The sequence below is a fragment of the Pantherophis guttatus genome, chromosome 7 (assembly GCF_059756535.1).
Source record: "Pantherophis guttatus breed Tessera chromosome 7, ASM5975653v1, whole genome shotgun sequence".
NCBI classification, from domain to species: Eukaryota; Metazoa; Chordata; class Lepidosauria; order Squamata; family Colubridae; genus Pantherophis; species Pantherophis guttatus.
The window spans coordinates 35052206-35073089 of NC_142069.1; the positions used below are offsets into that span (position 1 = coordinate 35052206).

The following is a 20884-nucleotide window of genomic DNA, read 5'->3' on the forward strand; positions in this document are numbered from 1 at the left end:
TCATACCCACAATGAAGCACAATAGTGGCAACATTATGCTTGGGGCTGCTTTTCTTCAGCTGGAACTGGGGCTTTAATCAAGGTGGAGAGAATTATGAATACTTCCAAGTATCAATCAATTTTGGCACAAAACATTCTGGCCTCTGCTAAAATGTTGAAGGTGAAGAGGAATTTCATCTTTCAACACAACAATGACCCAACGCTTACCTCCAAATCAACAAAAGGATGGCTTCACCAGAAGATCAAAGTTCTGGAAGTTTTACCAGTCAGAGCCCAGACCTGAATCCAATTGAAAACCTGTGGGGTGACCCGAAGAGGGCTGTGTACAGGAGATGCCCTTGTAATCTGATAGATTTGGAGCACTTTTTCAAGGATTTTGCCCTGTACTTTGGCAAAGATTACCAAGGCAAGATACGCCATGCTGATAGGCTCTTGCCCAAAAAGACTAAATGCTGTCATAAAATCAAAAGGTGCTTCAACAATGTATTAGTTTAAGGGCATCTTAAACTAATCTTTATAAAACCATGTTGTTGTAAGGTTTTATTGCTATTTTCCCCCTTAAAAGATTTCAGCTTGTTTTTCAATTGAATTGGACAGTTTATATATTATATGTGGAAAAAATTCTGAAGTGATTTATTGTGGTGTGATTTTTGTTTTATAGCTCAAAAACCCTGGCATGTGTGTATAGATGTTTTATATGCACTGTAGATATTGATTTTTAAAATGAGGCGGGCTAAAACCTGAAATTAAAGTACCAAAGAACTTGTAGACCAGGGTTGTCAAACTGGATTTCTTCAAGGGCCGGATCAGCATTGTAGTTCTCCTCACGGGCCGTCTGGGGTGGGTGGGTGGGGGTGGGCTTTTGGCCGTCAGAGTGCTTCAGGGGGCCATCCAAGCTGAAAACAGGGCGCAGGGGGCACACATGGCTCCCTGCGCCCTGTTTTGGCTGCCAGAGGTACCGCGGGCCAGTCCTTTGCTATTTTCAGACTGGCACTGCGGGCCAGTTTTAAGTACCCCTTTTGTAGACAAAGCAAGTGAAGACAAAGATATTTGAAAATTGAAACTTTTTAATGTTTCAATTATTAATAAAATGATATCAAGTAAAAATGTTAGTTTTCCTAGTTATTTTAAAATATTTATAAGAAAACCAAGAGTTTCATGATAGTTTAGAAAAATAAAATGTTATCTCCAAGTCATATTACTCCTAAGTGAGAATGCGATTGCTATGCACAAAATATTTTTTTAAAAAAAGCAACATTATGAATTATGATTTCCCAAATTTTGTTCTGAATTCAACAAAATTATGATTTGCCAATCATACTTCTTCGTGTATGTTAACTAGAATGTGCTCTACTTTCAACATTTTCACTGCAATTTGGAATGTAATAGATATACAAATAAAAATCTAGATAGTTAATTTTCTGGTTAAATGTCAAACTGAACAGTATAGACATTATATACCGTAATTACATTCATAAAGCATTTGGTACCAGTTGTTTCTGCCATCTCAACAATATTAGATCTCATTGTTCAGATGCTGAAAGTGGTAAATGATATGACTACTGATTTGCTATTATGTTCTCCAGGTATAATGAGTAGGCCAGGGCAAATGTTTAGATGTTGAAATATATCTCAAACTATAAATAAAAATCAATTCTATAGCATTACTAAGAAGTCAAGGCAAATTATAAAACTTAAAATATTAATTATTGGACATGGAATACTCCACTTTTCTTATAAAGCTCATAATTAGAAGGCTAAATTCAAATTTAATATTTCTCTTCAGAAATGTAAAAAAAACATGTTCCCAGTATGCCAGTTATACCACTCTTCAGTAACAAACATCAAGTCATGGGCTGGAAGGCAGACCTTCTCAGTAGTACCCACCACACTATGGAACATGCTTAATTAACCCAGCAGTAGAGTTAGTTCTAAGCCTCCTTGTATTCTGGAAAATCCTGATCATCATTTCATTTTAATACGAGTTTCACTTAAGAGTGCAATTGCAGGTGACCTTCTGACTGTATTTTGTGGACTTTAATGTTTTAATAGGCTTGATGAAAACAATTTTCTCCAAGTTATGCACCACCTAGAATCTTTCTAATTGGGGTGGTCTACCAAATATTATAAATAAATAAATAAACAAACAAACAAACAAACAAACAATTTTCCCCTCCCATTCTTTCTTATTATCCTGATTTAGAAAAGCTGAAGATATGACTCAAATGTATTGCCTGACTCAAGGCACTTACCTGCTATGGGAATCCCTCCTAGACCTGTGCTGTGTTGAGGTGGGAGATTTAAGTCCAAGAAATTACTATTTGAAGAAGGATTTGCTGTGTGGTTCAAGTGCATGATGTTATTGCGAGGGAAGGCCATCCAAGGATAGCGAGTTGCTTGGCCTGGAAAACTGAAGGAATTATAAACTGCTCGATGCTGTTGAAATTGTGGGAACCTCTGTGGCAAGACGGAAAATGTGCTATTGAGAGAATTGGCATTTGCGGGTGTAGCAGGATGCAGAAATCCAGATCCTGACCCTTTGGCAGTTGTAGTGTGTGAGGAAGGATTCTGAAGAGATGTTGGTGAGAGAGACGGTTGATCTTGAACTGACAGTTCCTTCTCAATCAGGTCTGCTAAGGCTTTGCGGGTGATATCAAAGGGATCAAATCCCAAGTCATCTTCTTGCTGTTTGGATGAACCAAATCCAAATGCTGCCTGCCAGTCTGTAGAGGAGGATACTGGGATGGTTTCTGAGGAGAGGAGAGATAAATGCCTTCTCAATCCACCTATATCAAACTATTTACAAGTTTTTTATTTATTTTCTTACCCTCATCCCTGTTGTGCATGAAAATCTTTACATTTGGATTCAAAGAAGTGTTTCTTTTTGTAACTCCCCAAAATGAAGAGAACTTTAGCATTTTTGTCATTTGCATAACTATAACATATTTAGTACAAAAACATACTTATTAATTTCCATTGACACTAGCAGGACTTAGTTTATGGTATATAGAATTATATTTGTAACATATTTAGAAACAAATGCAAGGCTAAACGGAGAGCAGGAAGATGGCTGTACAGGTAGTCAATTAACTAGCATTTGTTCAGCAACCATTCCAAGTCACAATGGAACTGTAAAGGGGGGCTTTATTTGGGTGCTCAACAACTGGCTCACAACTATGATGTCACCGAGTCCTATGGTCACGATCATCATTTCTGACTTTCACTGCTGGTCAATGGGGAACCCGACAGGAGGATGCAAATGGTGATAACATAATGTGGGATGTTACAACAGTGTAGGATTTCTTGATGATGGCAATTGGGACAGCCAGAATTGCCATGATAAATGTCATGCTTTATGGTCACGTCGCTTATTGATGACATTCCTGGTCCCAATTACCATCAATAAGCAAGGACAATCTCTATTTCCTGTCACATATAGGATAAATAAACTACTACTTCATGTTATGTATAAAACATTCTAAAACTAAATTACATAGCAAATAAATCACCATAGGTGTTTCAGTTCTGATTAGTTATGTAAATATATTATATTTAATGAGATTAAAACAGAGTCTTTAAAGAATATACAGCTTACTGTTATATAAGACACAGTCCACTTCATTAAATGCAACTTGACTATGATCTACCAAAGTTTAAATGGTAATAAATTGGCAAGTCTTTATTGTGAGATGAGACTTTTTATTATTTTCATGATAAAACACAAATACCTTAAATTTGTTAAAATATTTTTTTTTAAATTTCAGCCTCTAATGAACTACTGTATTAGGGGGTGAATTTTCAAAAAAGGAACATTCTGAAGTCAGCTGTATCAGCTGAGGTTGTACAGGCAGTCCTCGACTTACAACAATTGAGCCCAAAAATTTATGTTGCTAAGCAAGACAGTTAAGTGAATTTTGCTCCGTTTTATGACCTTTCTTGCCACAGTTAAGTGAATCACTGCAGTTAAGTTAGTGACAGTTTTTAAGTGAATATGGCTTCCCCATTGATTTTGCTTGTCAGAAGATCACAAAAGGTGATCACATGACCCCAGATACTGCAACCATAAGGGTCAGTTGCCAAGTGGCCAAATTTTGCTCACATGACCATGGGGATGCTGCAATGGTCATAAGCGTGAAAAAAGCCATAATTCACTTCTTTTTAGTGCCACTGTAACTTTAAACCATTACTAAACAATTGGTTGTAAGTCAAGGGCTGCGCTATTACGCGCGCAGACGCACACAATGAGAAAAAGGTTCGCCATCACTGCTCTAGGCTAATAAATGTATGCATCAATTTGTGTTGTTCATATAGAACAGGGGTGTCAAACTGACGGCCGATAGGCTTGATGCATCATGCGCAAGCCAGGCCCACCCTGGCTCCGCAAAGGCAAAATACGTCGTGATATGTCATGATATGTCACATGATATAATCCAATTTGACATCTGTAATATAGAAGCATGATTCCTCAGAGATTTATATTTAAATATATTAATGCCAGGTAACAAAGCCTATGATATATAAATTAAGTAAACCACTGTAATTATAACGAAAATATTCTAATTAATCCTGATGTTAAATTATACTGCATTCATATGTATAATTTCATATGTTAAATTTTATTTTAAGAAAGTATCTGTTAATATAAGATACAATGTTCATTTCTTTAATAAAGTTTATCATTACCCACACAGAAAATCTTTACATGGCTTTTAATAAGTAATCATGATTTACTTTAGAAGTGAAAATAAGCCAAACTACTATTTCAAATTACAATGTGCAAATATTTATTAATAATTATTCTTATACTACATATTATAATTATTTATTTATCATATTTAGAAAACAAACCCAATCTCCCTCTATATTACCTGATGTGAAGAGACTCTGTGGTTCTGGTGCCATTGGCCAGTCACTGGACGTCTGTGGGGAGCTGGGAAATGGTGGGAGTCCACTTGGAATTGGGTTGGGATGCCGAAAGTTGTCTGAGAAGAGGGACTGTGACTCTGTTACAGCTCCTTCAAATGGAGAACGTGCACTGTGATTGGATGAATTGATTGGGATGACTGAATTGGATTTTGATAAACCAGGAGGTGGTGATGGTGTGTCGCTATTTGATATCTGAGAGGAAAAGGTCAGGCAAAATAAGATTCAGTTTTGTAAACTATGCTACAACCGTAAAATAAAAATTTTTTAGAGAGGATTTATTTATTTATTTATTTGTTTGTTTATTTATCAAATTTATATGCTGCCCTTCTCCCGTAGGACTCGGGGCAGCTCACAAAATAAAAAACAACACAACAATCCAAGTGCTAAAATTGGATAATGTTATCAGCATACTAGATAACCCATGACCCATTGGATCATTGTTTCAGATATATTACTTAAACAGAGAAACGGAATGACCATGGGTGGGCAAAACAAAAACAAAACAAAACAAAACAAGTGACTTCCAACTTCCTGCCAGCTTCCTCATTGACTTTTTTTGGGAAATGGGCAGGGAGTATTGGAAATGCACAAATGCAGTCACAACTTTGCCAACTTTCAATACCACAGAAAGGTCCTGGGTTTTGGATGTATTCTGTAAATTAGTCCATTTGAGGTATATAAATTCAAAAAGTTTTCTATGATGCACGGTTTTGCCCAATTGAAGGTTACAAACATTCAAACAGACCCAAGAATTTCAGTAGTATATAGATATTTTTAAATCATTTCTAAAAATTTGGCAGCTGAGCAAAAAAAATCTACTGTATTTATTCTAAGTTTAAATTAAAGACATATATTTTTACATACAGCAGGTCTCTCTTTGTCACATATTAGTTATAATTACAAAAATATGTAGCTAACAAAATTCAGAAGCACTTGTTAGAATCTTACCTGTTGTAAGTTGTCACAATTTCCTATACTGAGAGAATCTGATGGCTTGTCAATAGAGCTAGAGAAAAGAAACAATACTTAAGCAAATGGAAAATGATACAAAATCAGTTTAATGAAGTAAATTACAGGAAGTAATTAAAACCTTTTACTACTTTAAAGAGAACTTTGTATTGTTTATTAGTAACTATTTTATGTATCTATTTGCATATTTGCTTTACTTTTGAATTTCATTAACTTTACTTAATGAAAAATTCAATTAGAAATATCCTGAGTTAAACTGCATAAAGTTAACAGAGTAACAGAGTTGGAAGGGACCTTGAAGGTCTTCTAATCCAACCCCCTGCTCAGGCAGGAAGCCCTATACCATTTCTGACAAATGGTTGTCCGATCTCTTCTTAAAAACTTCCAATGTTGGAGCATTCACAACTTCTGGAGGCAAATTGTTCCATTAATTAATTGTTCTGTCAGGAAATTTCTTAGTTCTAGGTTGCTTCTCTCCTTAATTAGTTTCCATCCATTGCTTCTTGTCCTGTTTCATTATTTAAACCTTATGTGCAATCAATTCCAGTTGTAATTATTAGAATAGAAATTTATTTGCAAGTATTTTTTTAATGTGACCTACAGATTAAATCAGGAATGGAATGACCCAGGTTGTAATCCCCTCTCAATCACATAAACTGTCAGGGTGACATTGGGCTAGTAATTGTCTGTCAGCCCAGTCTACCTCAAATTTTGTTTGGGAAAAGTAGTTGTCTTATGCTGTCTTGAACTCTTGAATCTAAGGTGAGATATCAGTCCAGTAAATAAATGAATGGAAAAGCTCTCAATGTGATTTTCAGATTGATAAATGAGATAACACTGGATTTCAGACTGATGGTTTATGTGTCAAGAGATTCTGGTATTAATATTAAATGTATACCAAACTAGTATACTAGTTTGGAAGAGGCAGGAGGAATTGAAATTAATCCAAGTCTCTTTGAATCGTTTATTTTAACAGAAAAGTTATATTTTTTATGTGATGTCTCTTTATAGCAATTCTAGCCCCATGGTAGCACAATGGTTAGAATGCAGTATTGCAGATTAACTCTGCAATACTAGAAGTTCAATCCTGACAGGCTGAAGGTTGACTCAGCCTTCCATCCTTCTGAGATCAGTAAAACGGGGACCCAGATTGTTCAGAGCAATATATTGACAATGCAAACCACTGTAAATCACTGTGGAGCAGTATATAAATCTAAGTGCTATTGCTATTTGGAACACTGGAGTAATCTGAGCATCTTAAAACTGCCATTCACAAATTTACTCCACAGGTAAATTAACTTGAAAAACCACTGTAACAGAAAAAACAAGGGAAGATCAATACAATACATGGATGATGCTGTGATTCATAAAAATAGGGAAAGAGTGGCTTGAACGAGTTACAGTAATGTAGGTCAAATGCAGATAGTGAATCAAGCACTATAAAGAATCAAGCGAGCAAAAAAGATTATGTAGGTACACATGCTGGATGTGTGTTTTTAACTGGAATTAAGCTATACCTATCTGCCTGTATAGAGCTCTTCCACTAATCCAAATAAATTTATCAGGAAACACATTCATTGTCATGGCTGTTCAGCAGAAGAATACTACATAGCCTACTACATCATTGATTTGGTAGAAGCTATAGATAAGAGATACAATACTGAACATCACTGGTTAGACATATTGTATTAAAGTTAATAAATTAACATGTAATTGTTAATTAACGTTAATAAATTAAGATTAAAATAAAACTAGGTGGTTTTGTGACTTGAAGATGGAATGCATCTCTATCACAAAGTTGCATAAATGCCTTCAAATATAACTTCATTCAAAAAATACCTTAGTCAGAAATATTGATTTTAATCTGTGATATGAATAGTGGAAAAAAGGAATTTGACACCCCAAAATTGAATTTAACATTTCCAACAATAGGTAAAGGAGTACTTGAATTCTGAAGTGCTTCTCTGATAAGGGCAGTGGTACGACAACCTAAATACTAACACATTTTTAATCCAAACATAATAAAAGCATTGAAAATATTGTAATGTTTGATAGAACATGTTAAAATAAGTACAAATCTACCCTAGTCTGTAAAGGCCTAATTTGGTGTAAATTCTGTGATTTCTCTCACCTTCCAGGTTCAAAGAAAATTACTTAAATCTGAGTCCTTAATTTAAAAAATTATCTTGCCAATCCTAACAAGTGATATATTATAAGCAATGAAATAAAGCTGGCAAAAGTTACAGCTGTCTTCACATTGTAACATCAACTGCAGTAATGATTACTAGAACCTAATTTAAGCCACAAGTACAATTAAAATCATCCAGGTAATTCAGGTAAATAGTAAATTTTCCATAAAGTAACAAATTAGTTACTAACAATACAGATTTCCTTAAATCTTATTGAGGATAGAACGATCTTATGGGTAATAGTCATAATCTGGAAAAGTAGATGGAGAACTTTAACCAAGACAATGGTCAGAAAAGTGAAATCTGTGTCTGGGACAGAAAAGTAATTTGAGAAAGTGTCTCAGACATGACCTCCCTAGTTCTCATAAAAATAAAGGGAAAATGGGGGAAATGCACTCAAATTTATAAGATTCTATTACTATAACCTTATAATAAAAGTAGTATTATCATTCATAACTCTGGTGTCCTAGTCTTTGTCTGAAGGGCAGACAAAAGAAGTCTTGGAATGTTCTGCTTTAACCCTGTATTTGAATACAGTACTGTACTATACTATTCTCTCTTAAACAAGCAAGCATTTAAATAAACACATTTTAAATGTCCATATTTTTAAAACTGTAACAAAGCTCCCCTCTTTTATCCCTTATTTATTCAAACAAGATAGTGATCCAAACACATACCAGTACCAATATAATCCAGAACATGTTACTTTCATTTTGTTGTTTACTGATTTGTACACAATTCACTGGAGGAAAAAGTATTTTTAATATACACAGTCTATGGAGATTCTCAATCATCCAGATCATGATTGTCACAAAGGTGCTTTTCAAAAAGCAACTGGACTTTGTTTTTTTCTTTGAAAACACCTCTCATCCAAGAACTGAATTTGGTGAACTGAAGAAACATATTGGATGAGAAGAGAAACATTTTCAAGAAAAAAAACGAAGAAAGACCAGTTGCCTATTGAAAAGCACGTTTGGACATTGTTATATGAGCTTTTCAGATTAGTTATTAGAAGAATAAAGAGAGAATAAAGGGAGTTGAACTAGAACTAAGTTAATACTTGGAAAAAATAGATAAAATAGATTTTCCTCTAAAGCAGTGGTCCCCAACCTTCCTAGCCCAAGGGACTAGTTTCGGGGGGCGGGGCGGGGCGGGGCGGGATGGTTTCATGCACAACCTAGTTCTTGTGCATGCAAAGATGAAGCTTTGCTTGCTCACCCACCGCTTGCGTGGCCCAGTTCCTAACAAGTCATGGACCAGTACTGGTCTGTGGCCCAGAGGTTGGGGATCCCTGCTCTAAAAAACTAAATTATGAAGACCTCAATTCTTGTGCTGGAATGTATCCTATGCAATTGATGATACAATATATCTCTGCAACGATCACTGCAACAACACATAACAATGGTAACATTTAAAATCCTATGGTCTAATAAAACGATTAAAAGAGAAAAGTAACAATAAAACTATAATTTAATCATCACACAGTGCAATATATAAAATCTGGATGGAAAACAATCAGATCAATATTCACTATTAATATTTTGAAGAATGGCATTAGCTATTTCATAGATGAAAATGATATGGTCAATATTAAACTTTATAAATTCTTTATAAAGAATATGCGAAGCTAGTAAGACGAAGGAACAGCAAAAACTATTAATTAGTAGAACAAAAAACCTCAACATTCAAATTGTCTTTCTTGAAATTGATCCAATTGTCACAAAAGTGGTTTTAGTACTTTTAAAATATAATATAAATCCTAATTACTGGCAAAACATCCTAATGCGAGACATAAAACTATTCTTTCCACTCCTGACATGTTTTTTAAAAAATTCTTTAAAAATTGTTTTATGCCACCCAGAATTGCCTGCAGTGAGATGGGCAATAATATAAATTTTACTAACAAACCAACAAATGATTCTAACACTATGAGTTTTGATATTCAAATTAAAAATAACTTTAAACTAAGAAAACTGTTAGATGATTTTGTGTTTGTAATAATAAAAACAAAAATATTTTATTTTTAAAGTGAAAATATTTAAATGAAGCACTGAACCTAGGCACCCCTCAGAAATATAAAATAACTTCGTAAATTATTCTCACAATAAAGTCTAATCTTAAATCTACAACAGTTTATATTTCAAAAAGTGTCTTAATGCTCTAAGCCTATATATCCCAAGCCTATGCTTTCACTGAATCTAGTTAGGGCAACAAAAGTCATTACTCTCCCAGCTGTGCAATTCACTTAACAACCATGGTGATTCACTCAATGATCATAGTAAAACTGGTTGTAAAATCTGGTCTGGTCACATGATGACTTGCTAACTGCATCACACTTAGCAACCAAAATTCTGGTCCCAACTGTGGTCATAAACTGGGGAATATCAATAGTATTTATTTTCAAGTGCATTTATTTATAATTAAAAAAGTGGCTTAAGTGCATAAGTCAGTGGAGAAGGTATATTACTCCAGCGGTTCAAGTCCTACCACTGTGTGATGGAGTGAGTTCCCTTGCATCAGCTGCCTAGCACCTACCTAGCACCGTGATGACGAACCTATGGCACGCGTGCCAGAAGTGGCATACAGACCCATCTCTCCGGACACGCCAGCAGTCACCTGTTGCTCTTCTGGGTTTCGGCGTGCACATGCACGCCGGCCAACTGGTCTTCACATGCGCAGGAGCCCTGAAACCAGAAGAGCAGCTCCCTGGTGCACATGCGTGCACCGAGAAGCTGAGCTTCTGGTTTCTAGCGCACATATGCGCACCGGCCAGCTGATCTTTGTGCATGCATGCGCACCAGAAACCGGAAGACCAGGTGACTGGTGTGCATGCGCACACCAGAAACTGGAAGCTCAGCTTCCCAGCGCACCAGGGAACTGCTGTTTCGGTTTCCAGCGCATGTGCGCTGGGGAGCTGCTCTTCCAGTTTCCGGCGCTCCCCCGTGCACGAAAAGGGTTGCCAACATTGACCTAGTAGTTCAAAAGCATGTAAATGCAAGTAAATAAATAGGTATCACTTAGGTGGGAAGATGTTTCACTGTATGCTTTGTGCTGCGGCGTGATGCTGACCATATGATCATAGAAATATCTTTGGACAGCTCTGGCTCAATGGTTTAAAAAAAACAGAGATGAGCCACGCCTCCTAAAGTCAGCTACAACTAGTGGAATAAAATCCACAGGGACTCCTTTATCTTTACTTTTTATTTAAAATAAAATAGCATTTCACTACCTAATTTTAGTGACCTTTTTGGAACCTGATTATTCCAAACTTAACTGGCAAAAAGAAAGACAAAAGGTAACTTGGAAATTTATTTCATATACAGGAGTAAACTGGAAGAGATATAAAAAAGTATATATTACATTTCTGTTATTTAACACTTTCTAAACATGTTTAAACTCAATTGGAGCAGATTGTATTTTTCAGTTACTCAAGATTTAATGTTGAAATTTATTCCATCATATAATCATGAAAAAGTTGGATTTTTGCTGATATTTGGAGGGGGGCTGAGGAGGCCACACTGAAACCTTTGATAGGTTTACATGCAATCTTGACATCTGAAACTACAATCCCGATTTAGATGAAATGCTGGATATCTATCAAAATATATTTTTTATTTCTCAAGCCAAAAGCATTAACAGAAAAACTTGGTCATTTTTCTTTCCATTTCCTTCCATAACCTAGATCCGTGATGGCAAACCTCTGGCACATGTGCCAGAGGTGGCACACAGCACCCTCTCTGATGGCACGTGAGCCATCACCCTAGTTCAGCTCTGCTGCGCATGTGCACGCCTCCCGCCGACCAGCTGATCTTCGGGTCTCTGCTGTGCATGTGTGGGGTGCGTGCAGGGTACTGCACGTGCTTGCATGTGGCACGCAGGCATGCGCAGGGGCATGCACACATTACATTTTGGGGGTTCAGGCATGCGCGCGCATTCGGAAAAGGTTAGCCATCCCTGACCAAGATAATACAATGGGAGGATAGGAAGAAGGAAAAGCCTCATTTTATATATGGCTGTGAAGTTCCTGCTCAGCTGAAATTGCATTTAATCTTTAAAATATTTTCAGTATATTTCCTATGCTTATACCTGAAATAAATTAACAGTCACAAACCATTACTACACTATTTTATAACCCATTTTAGTAGATATCTATTCATTTACAATTAATACAATATAAAATAGACTACTTGCTTCTAGGTAGGACATTAAAAGAACATAAAATGCTTTGTCAAATGAAGAGTGGTGTCACGGATATATTCTTCTACAGGAATGGTGCATCCTGAAGTGTTCAAATATCATCATAGATATGAAGCATTCATTCAATGCAAGAGTAACTATTGAAATAAAAGGCACTTCATTTGTTCATCTATTACTACTAACGTAATTGAGCAATTTGTGTATTGGACCTCATATTATTTGTTTCCTTATTACACAGTATTACTGCAACATGAAATATACAAATTGAGCTACATCAATGTACTTTACAATATGCACTTTTAATCCAATATATAAAAACCTGTACAAAATATTTGTGATGCCAGAGATTTCTAAAATACCAATTAGAAATCTAGAAACTTTTAGGAATGGGAAAAGTTAATGCAACTCAGTACAGTGCCATATTTGTGTAATACTAATATAATAATAGTGAATATTTTTATTTTTACATTTGGTTCAAAATATTTAAACCACTTAAGTAAAGGTCACCAGAAATCAGAGTTCTTACGCTGCAATACAAGTTTGTTGTTGAACTGTGATATTATCCTTTCCTAGAATGCTGATGTCAATGATTGTTTAAAAATGTTTCATCTCATTTGCAACCCTTACCTTTATACAGGCATCTACTGAAAAGCTGCTCATTGAATAATGAACAGTTTTTTTCATCCACATTAGGATTAAGAATCAACTGGGGCAACCATATTTATTTATAATTTTATCAGCATTTGAATTCAGCTCTCCAGACAGAGGCTGGAAAAAAATCATCCCTCCACAACAGTGAGAGAGAAAGAAAACTAACTGAAGTATAAAAGGCAGCACAATTACCCGAAATCTGAATCTGGACCATCTGGAGTCATGTGTTCTGGGTCTGTACCATTTTCTAAAATAGGAGGCGTTTTCCTGTGTTCCATTGTTAAGCCGTTGACTGATTTACTTGAACTCTGTAATGATGGCCAGGCATCTTTGTTATTACTGTTGGGTCTGGAAAGAGGTGAAAGTAAAAGAGAGTTCAAGTTATAGAGAAAATCTTAAAACTGAAACAGTGGGGAAATTATTCCTTTCCTTAAATGATGCTGAGGAACAGGAAAATCTTTAACTCAAATTGTAGTGTCTGCATATAACACTGCAGAAGTAAAAGTGAGGAAGGGTTGCATTAGGTAAAATAGTTACATTTGTATTTGTGAATATGTAATGGTCCAGGCAAATCTGACCATCAAAATTTAGAATCCTGAGACTTCACATTGTTTTTTATTACTTCTTGAATATGGTTCATCTTCCATCTGATAAACTGTATGCCTACAGTCTCAACACGAATTTTCCCTGTGCCGGCTGCATACTTCTAAACTGTATTAGTTATTGTAAACCCCAGCTAACCTACCTTGCTCTTAACCCTTTCCCATCTTTTAATCCCCAATACTTTTACCAATAAGCACATCTAAATGAATTAGGCTCCTCTGGAATGGAAAAGGAATTAACAGTTTAAATAAAATTTATAACATCATCTTTAGATATTTAGATGATTTCCATAGGAATACATGAACTTCTGTTCATATTAAAAGAAACATGATTATAGCTGTTTTCTTCTGCTTGCTGATCCAGTAGTTTTTCCTTGTTACTTTTAGAAAGTGCTATTTGTATGAAAAAAATAAAAGATTTCAGAACCTTATACTACATGTTACGTATGTGTACAGGTAGTCTTCAACTTACAACATTTCATTTAGTGACTATTCAAAGTAACATGGCACTGAAAAAAGTGACCGTTTTTCACTTATGACCATTGCAACATCCCCATGGTCACGTGATCAAACTTCAGTTGCTTGGAAACTGACTCATATTTATGATGGTTGCAGTGTCCCGGGGTCATGTGATCACCTTTTGTAACCTTCTGACCAGCAGAATCAATTGGGAAGCCAGATTCACTTAACAACTGTGTTACTAACTTAACAACTGAAGTCATGCACTTAACAGCTGTGGCAAAAAAGGTTGTAAAATGGCGCAAAACTCACTTAACAAATGTTTCACTTAGCAGCATAAATTTTGGGCTCAATTATGATCGTAATCAAGGACTACCTGTATATGCTCCAGCATTGATTTATATAGAAAGTTCTGGATTCTCAAAATGGTTTAAAAGAAATCAATATGAATATGTATATATGCATTTTAAAACTATATAAGCTGGTAATGGAACAAAAAACTCTTTTACAGTTTTCCATTTTTGGGATCTATTCACTGTTTTTCTTCATTAGTGCCTTTATCCTCTCCAGCAATGGAAGAAGATAAAAACAGCACAAATGCTTCAGTTACGTTTTTCAAATGGAGAATGACAATCTCCCAAATTATTTATCAGTTATCCTAATCTCTGCTTAAAAATGCCCCGTGTTCAGAATAAATTGATACCTAAAAATCTGTTTTAGATTAATATATTTATAATTGATACTGCTGAAAGGTTTTAATAAAATGGGCTTCCTAAAAATACTTTAAACAGAAAGTAGGAATTTGACAGTTCCTACAGAAGAACAGGCAATTTCTGTAGTGACTTTTCCACAATATATACATATACATGTATCAAAAATCTTAATGAAATATTATTTGGCACTAATTACATTGGTATTTTGAGAAGAAGGCCATCTCTGCCCGCCACCTAATAGCGCTTCTTTTAGGAACAAAGATAAGTAAGTTAAAGAGCTAAACTCAGTTCTTTTTTTAAAAAAAATGCTACCAAGAACAGCTTACTAGTCTCTAGGGCTATGATGGTGAACCTATGGCACGCATGCCACTGGGCACGCCAGTTCAGCTCCGGCGCACATGCGCGTGCCCGCCAGCTGATTTTCGGGCCTTCTGGGACCACCAGAAGTAGGGAAACAGGCTGTTTCCTGCCTCCAGAAGGCCTGGGAAGTGGTGGGGAAGGCCCATTTTTCTTTCTCACCTGGCTCCAAAACTTCTCTATGCATCTGAGGAGGGCAAAAACAGCCTTCCCCACCCCCTCGGAGGCCCTCCGGAGACCTGAAATGATCTGTTTCCCAACTTCCAGTTGGACAGGAAGTGATGTTTTTTGCTGTCCCCAGCCTCCAGAGACTCCTAGAGAGGTTCTGGAGGCTGGGGACAGCAAAAAAGTCACTTCCTGTCCAACCGGAAGTTGGGAAACGGGCCGTTTCGGGCCTTCGAGGGGGTGGGGAAGGCTGTTTTCTCCCTCCCCAGACGTATCGAGAGTATCTGGGGCCAGGTGAGAAAGAAAAATGGGCCTACCAGGCCATCGCGTGCCAGGAGTGGGGGGGAGGGGGGTCACGCACTCATGCGCGGGACGGGGCGCATAGAATTATGGATGTGGGCACGCGCACGCGTGAACATCCCCCGTCCCGCCCACCTGGCACGCAATGGCAAAAAGGTTAGCCATCACTGCTCTAGGATTTATTTTGATTCACTTTCACGCTGCTTGCTTTCTTTTAAAGTCTGATAATAAAGACTTAAATGCTGGGTGGCATAAAAATTTATAAACTATATTTATAAATATAAAATCTATAAATTAAGAGAATATATCTTGGGTCAAATAAATATATCACATATGCTAGTTTGATGTCAGTCAATTCTACAAAAAGATTATGAAGCTTTAGATTCCTTCTTTGTTGCGACAGGCCACATCAGAATTTGTTGCCATTTCAGAATTCAATGCTGTTATTTCTCCTTTTCTTATAATCCAACTCATTTTGTGAGAAAATTGAATTTTAACCTCAGTTGATGTTTCCTTCGATATATATTTCTCTCTTGAGACAGATATTAAATAGAGTATAACTAGATAGAACATTATCCAAACAAGACACGCAAATTAAAAAGATCAAGCTGATTCTCCTGTTCACTTGAAATCAATCGCTTGGATTAAGAAGAAAAGTCTACACTGTACTTATTACAAATTTTGTTAATACGTTTTTAACTTTACAAAGATCTCATCAGCTTTCCTAAACGGAGGTTCCTTTAATTATTTCTCAAGATAATGCTGATCCTCTGAATCAACACGGGACAAAATGACAAAGAAATATAAGACCCTGCTATCTGAAAGTTTATTTGAAAAGTATTTTTACCAAGTCATTTAAAAAAAAGAACTTATTCTTGATCACCATCCAACCCTATCCAATCATTATACTATTATTTTGCTTTCTCTAAGATTAATTAAAAATGTATTTAACAAATGTTTTAACACAATACTTTCTAAGCATACAATTACCGTATTTTTTGGACTACAAGGCGCTCCGAAGTATAAGATGTACCTAGGTTTGGGGAGGAAAACAAGGGGAAAAAAATCTGCCTCTGCCTCTGTGAAATTTACCTCCTTGCAGCAAACAGCCTGATCAGCTTCAGCACAAGCAACTGATTGGCAGTTGGATTGGCCTCCCGGAATACTGCCTATTGGCTGTTCCAGGCTGCAGGGATCGCCACTATAGTCACCGCCCATCGCGGCTGCTGCCTATGGCTGCCTCACGCGCCCCGTTTTCGGCTTCGACGTGTTCTCTTTTTGGTCCATTCCAGGCGGTGGGGATCGCTGTTGCCACCATCTATCCCCGCCACCTGGAACGGGCCAAAAATGGGACATGCAGAGGCCGAAAATGGGACGTGTGGAGGCGGCGATAGGTGGCAGCAGCGATAGGCAGCAATGGCGGTGGTGATCCCCGCAGTCTGGAACAACCGATAGGCGGTATTCCGGGAGGCCAATCCAACTGCCAATCAGCTGCTTGTACTAAATCAGGCTGTCCTGAAGCTGACCAGTCTGTTTGCTGCTGGGAAGCAGAGGCCGGCGGGTGGGGGCTGGCGGGTGGGCGGTGCTTCGGCAACATTCGCTGTATAAGACATGCACAGACATTTCCACTCACTTTTGGGGGGGGGTGTCTTATACACCAAAAAATACGGTACTTGTTCCTAAATAACAATATACTCATGTTAAGATAGTCAGTGAAACTTTTAACTTGAGAAAACTACCCTAAAAAGTAAGAGACCCACAAACTGTTAAATAGCAGTACTATGTAAGCCACTTGAAGGACAGTTTGCAAAACCACCAAAATATTACTTTAAACTTGATTCCTGAAGTATTCCATCTACTTGAAGGCTCAGTACAATCACTTTGAAGGCATTCTCATGTCATCTGAACGTTTATGTGCATGTGCATGTAGAAAAGACACTTGACTAGGACTGACACCAAAGAAAAGTGCTGGTTGCAGCTGATACTATTGAAATAACATCTGCTGGAGAATTACCCTTAAGTGCATATGCTGAGAATTTCAGATAATGAACATTTGAATAGACTTCCTCTCAAGTACTAGAATCTAAAAATCACCAACATACTATAGCTCAAATACATAGAAGCACAATTCAAATTCTTACATTACCAAATGTAAGAAAATTTACATGAAAATTAATTTTATTTTTCAAAGGCTCTGTGGAAATATTACCTTCTTCTAAGTCTGACCAATTTGTTCAGTTTGCATTACCAAATTGAAGACCAGGTCTACTTCATAATAATAGTTTATAAAACATTTATTCAGAACATCAGTCAAAACGGAAATGAATTCGGATTATGCCCCAAAAACCTATCAGCATGGTTATGTCTGTGACATTCTATGTAAATGTATACATGCCTAACAGAAAGGCAATTTTCTGTTAAAAATTTTTAAATTTAATAAACATATGTACATATTGCAAATATTCCACACATCTACTGTATATAAAAGACAGAAGTAATGCAAAAAGAATAATTTTCCATCTATATTGATTTAAGAAGTTATGAAGTAAAATTGATCAAGAAGAAAAGGAGTTTTGATGAAAAACAAGAAAACTCTGGTAGAGAACCTGTACTTACACATCATACCTCTGTAGAGAAGTCACTTTGTTTTTGTTCTTGTCAACTACACTTGTGGACAACTGGAGAAAGTTGGGGTTTAATTTGTATAGTTCTTGGAGTAACTTCTGTTCATATTCTTGATGCTTGCCAGCCTGAAGTGAAAGAAAAGTCAGAAGTAAAAAAAAAAAAAAAACCTGATTAACTGAAGCATATACTTTATTCCATGACATACTAATATCTCCATACAATACTACTGCACAATATAAAGTCATTTTAAAATTTCCCAAATCAATATCTATTTTGGATAAGATAGTATAAGAGTGCCAAATCATTACAAATCATTGTCAGAAATGGAAAATCTGGTTTGTTATACAAAAAGTCTTTATTTTTTTAAGTAAGCAGAGTTGGGATTGACAATTCAGTCAATAAGTAAAGCATTCTCTAAGTGAAACCGTAACTATTTTATCATCTTATTTTTCCTTTCCTTTCCTTTCCACTCCTGCAAAGATTGTAAAAATGCAAGGACTGATTTCAAAATTACTTTCTCATAACTGTCATAACTGCAAATGGTAGCTAAATGAGGGCTACCTGCAAACTGAATTAGAGTTTTCTAGTATACTGAAATTTTAGTCCACTCCATGACATCTATAATTTAATAGTTTATGCTGATTTAATGGGAGTACTAATTTTAATTTGAAAAATAAGGTTTGCTATTCAAGTTTCAATTGATGTTAACTATTGCAAAGATCCTTACATAACCTTTGAAAAATGGATATATAACTTTTTTGCCCAATTAATGTGCTCTATCTATCCATTTCTAGCATAAAATATTTACATGTCAAATTTATTTTTCATCAATATATATTTTGATCAATACCTTTAAGACTCAAAAAAAATTCAGCTTTTAGGAAATTTTAATTTTGTAAAACAAACTACACAACAAAACCGTTGTTTCTCTCATGTGATTTGATTCAGATTTTATTGAGTTACTGATTTACTCCTAACTTGCCATACCTGGTTTGATCAGTTTTATGTTAGCAGAAAGCACTCATTTAATTTTGACAGTGAATTTATTGAAGTGTTGGAGAGATTTTGCCTTTCAGGGTCAACTGACAACAGCAAAATCTGTTTATTAGTAGATTATTAGTAAAAAAAATGGGGCAAGGAGGAGAGAACAGAATTTTTGGGCCATCACACAATTACATTTTAGTGATATTGTCCAAAATGTCACAATTTCAGGCCTCTCAAACAAAAGTATTACAAAACATTAATATTCTCATTCAAGTTATTGATAGTTTCAGCTAGACCTTTCACATTTCAGAAGATCTGATTATCTTTTTATTTATTTACAGGGACAGTGATTTGGATTCATTCCCATAAAGTTATTTACTGGTTCTGCTTAAAGCAGCTATATTATGTTGTGAGAATTATACTTATAGCCTTTAGTGCTTTATTGTGTTTAACAGCTCATTTTATAATTCTGCTTTATAGCTCGTTCTTTCTTAACCTTGATTCTAGGAAATCTGAAATATAGCAATTATGATTGGGGTGGTGGAGGTAAGCCATTTTGTCATATAGGATCAATCTTTGAAGAGAGGAGTGGGTTAGGACAAAAACATTAACCCTCAAAATACCTACCTGCATTTCTTCTTTTGTGAAACTGGCTGCTTCATCTCCTAATTCATGTAGGTACATACAGTCTGGCTTTGGACACTGCATGTTCTTCAGAAAATAACTGCAGTACTTTGTGGTTCCTAAAGATGCCTGATGAAAGATGTAGTGTGTCAACAATTTTCAAAGATAACAAACAATATATTGCAGAAGTAGACTTGCCTTCATAAGGAAAGAAGGAAATGTCATATCTGTTACTGTTTTGTTGAATAACTCAATGCAAAGCCAATTTCTCAGGGTTTTTTGTTCAATTATATCACCATTAATTTGTTTAATGTTAAATACCATTATGTCCATATATATGTTAAAGAAGAAAAACACTTTACATGGGCTATACTTACTTTCTTAGTGATAGGAGTTGCTGGTCCCAATAAGGTTGTTAAGTGAGTACTATCTGTACTGAGCTTACCAAGTATGCATGTTATTCTGAAGAATTTATTTATTTCTTCAATTTCTATAGCCCAACTCAACCAAGAGATTCTGAGCAGCTGTCTCGTTGATTCAATGGCTGTTACTCCCAGATAAATTATGAAAAAGATTTTTGGTTCTTGTCAATCATCAATCCTACAATAGTCTATTCCCATTTAAGTTGAGTTGGCATAAAAGTACATTCATCTCATCCCCAGTTCTCCAGTAAGCATCCACAATTAGACAGGAAATGGGAGGGATGAACAAAAGTCATTGTATCTAGAATGAAGATTCTGGAAAAATCTGTGCCTCAACAAGGCAAAAGCAATATGAATACCTTCTTTTCCTCACCTGAATCTTCAGACAACTGGTTCACAGTATTTTCAACTAGATAAATGCATCTTCCACCCATTAGTTTTGCCTTCAACAGTGCCTGTCTATCTGCCAAATGTAAGAGAACCCTTCCTTTGTCTTTCTGTTGGATAAATCTGGTAAATTCTTATACAGATGCAAATGCTAAAGTTATAAAATATTTGTTAACATTACCTTAAGTGTTCTTCCATCTACTACCACATTATTAACGCATTGTATAGCTCTGAGTGCATCTTCTGACCGGATATATGTTACATATGCACTTGCACTTGGACCCTAGATTTTTAAAAAAAATTACGTCAGATCC

The 20884-nt window shown here is 36.0% G+C and overlaps 1 protein-coding gene across 17 annotated transcripts in view; it reads right to left on the minus strand.

Annotated features, from left to right (window-relative positions):
• CNOT4 (CCR4-NOT transcription complex subunit 4) overlaps nucleotides 1-20884 on the minus strand; it is a 94709-nt gene that overhangs the window by 44889 nt on the left and 28936 nt on the right. For 5 of the 17 annotated variants that reach the window (XM_087873936.1, XM_087873933.1, XM_034403061.3 and 2 more), the window contains exons 5-11: nucleotides 20752-20853; nucleotides 19765-19890; nucleotides 18145-18278; nucleotides 13125-13280; nucleotides 5875-5932; nucleotides 4869-5118; nucleotides 2253-2750 (exon numbers count right to left, since the gene is read on the minus strand). In XM_087873936.1, the coding sequence (XP_087730062.1) occupies nucleotides 2253-2750; nucleotides 4869-5118; nucleotides 5875-5932; nucleotides 13125-13280; nucleotides 18145-18278; nucleotides 19765-19890; nucleotides 20752-20853 (1324 nt within the window). The remainder of the gene's footprint in view (nucleotides 1-2252; nucleotides 2751-4868; nucleotides 5119-5874; nucleotides 5933-13124; nucleotides 13281-18144; nucleotides 18279-19764; nucleotides 19891-20751; nucleotides 20854-20884) is intronic. The other 12 variants (XM_087873935.1, XM_087873929.1, XM_087873934.1 and 9 more) reach the window with 3 other exon arrangements.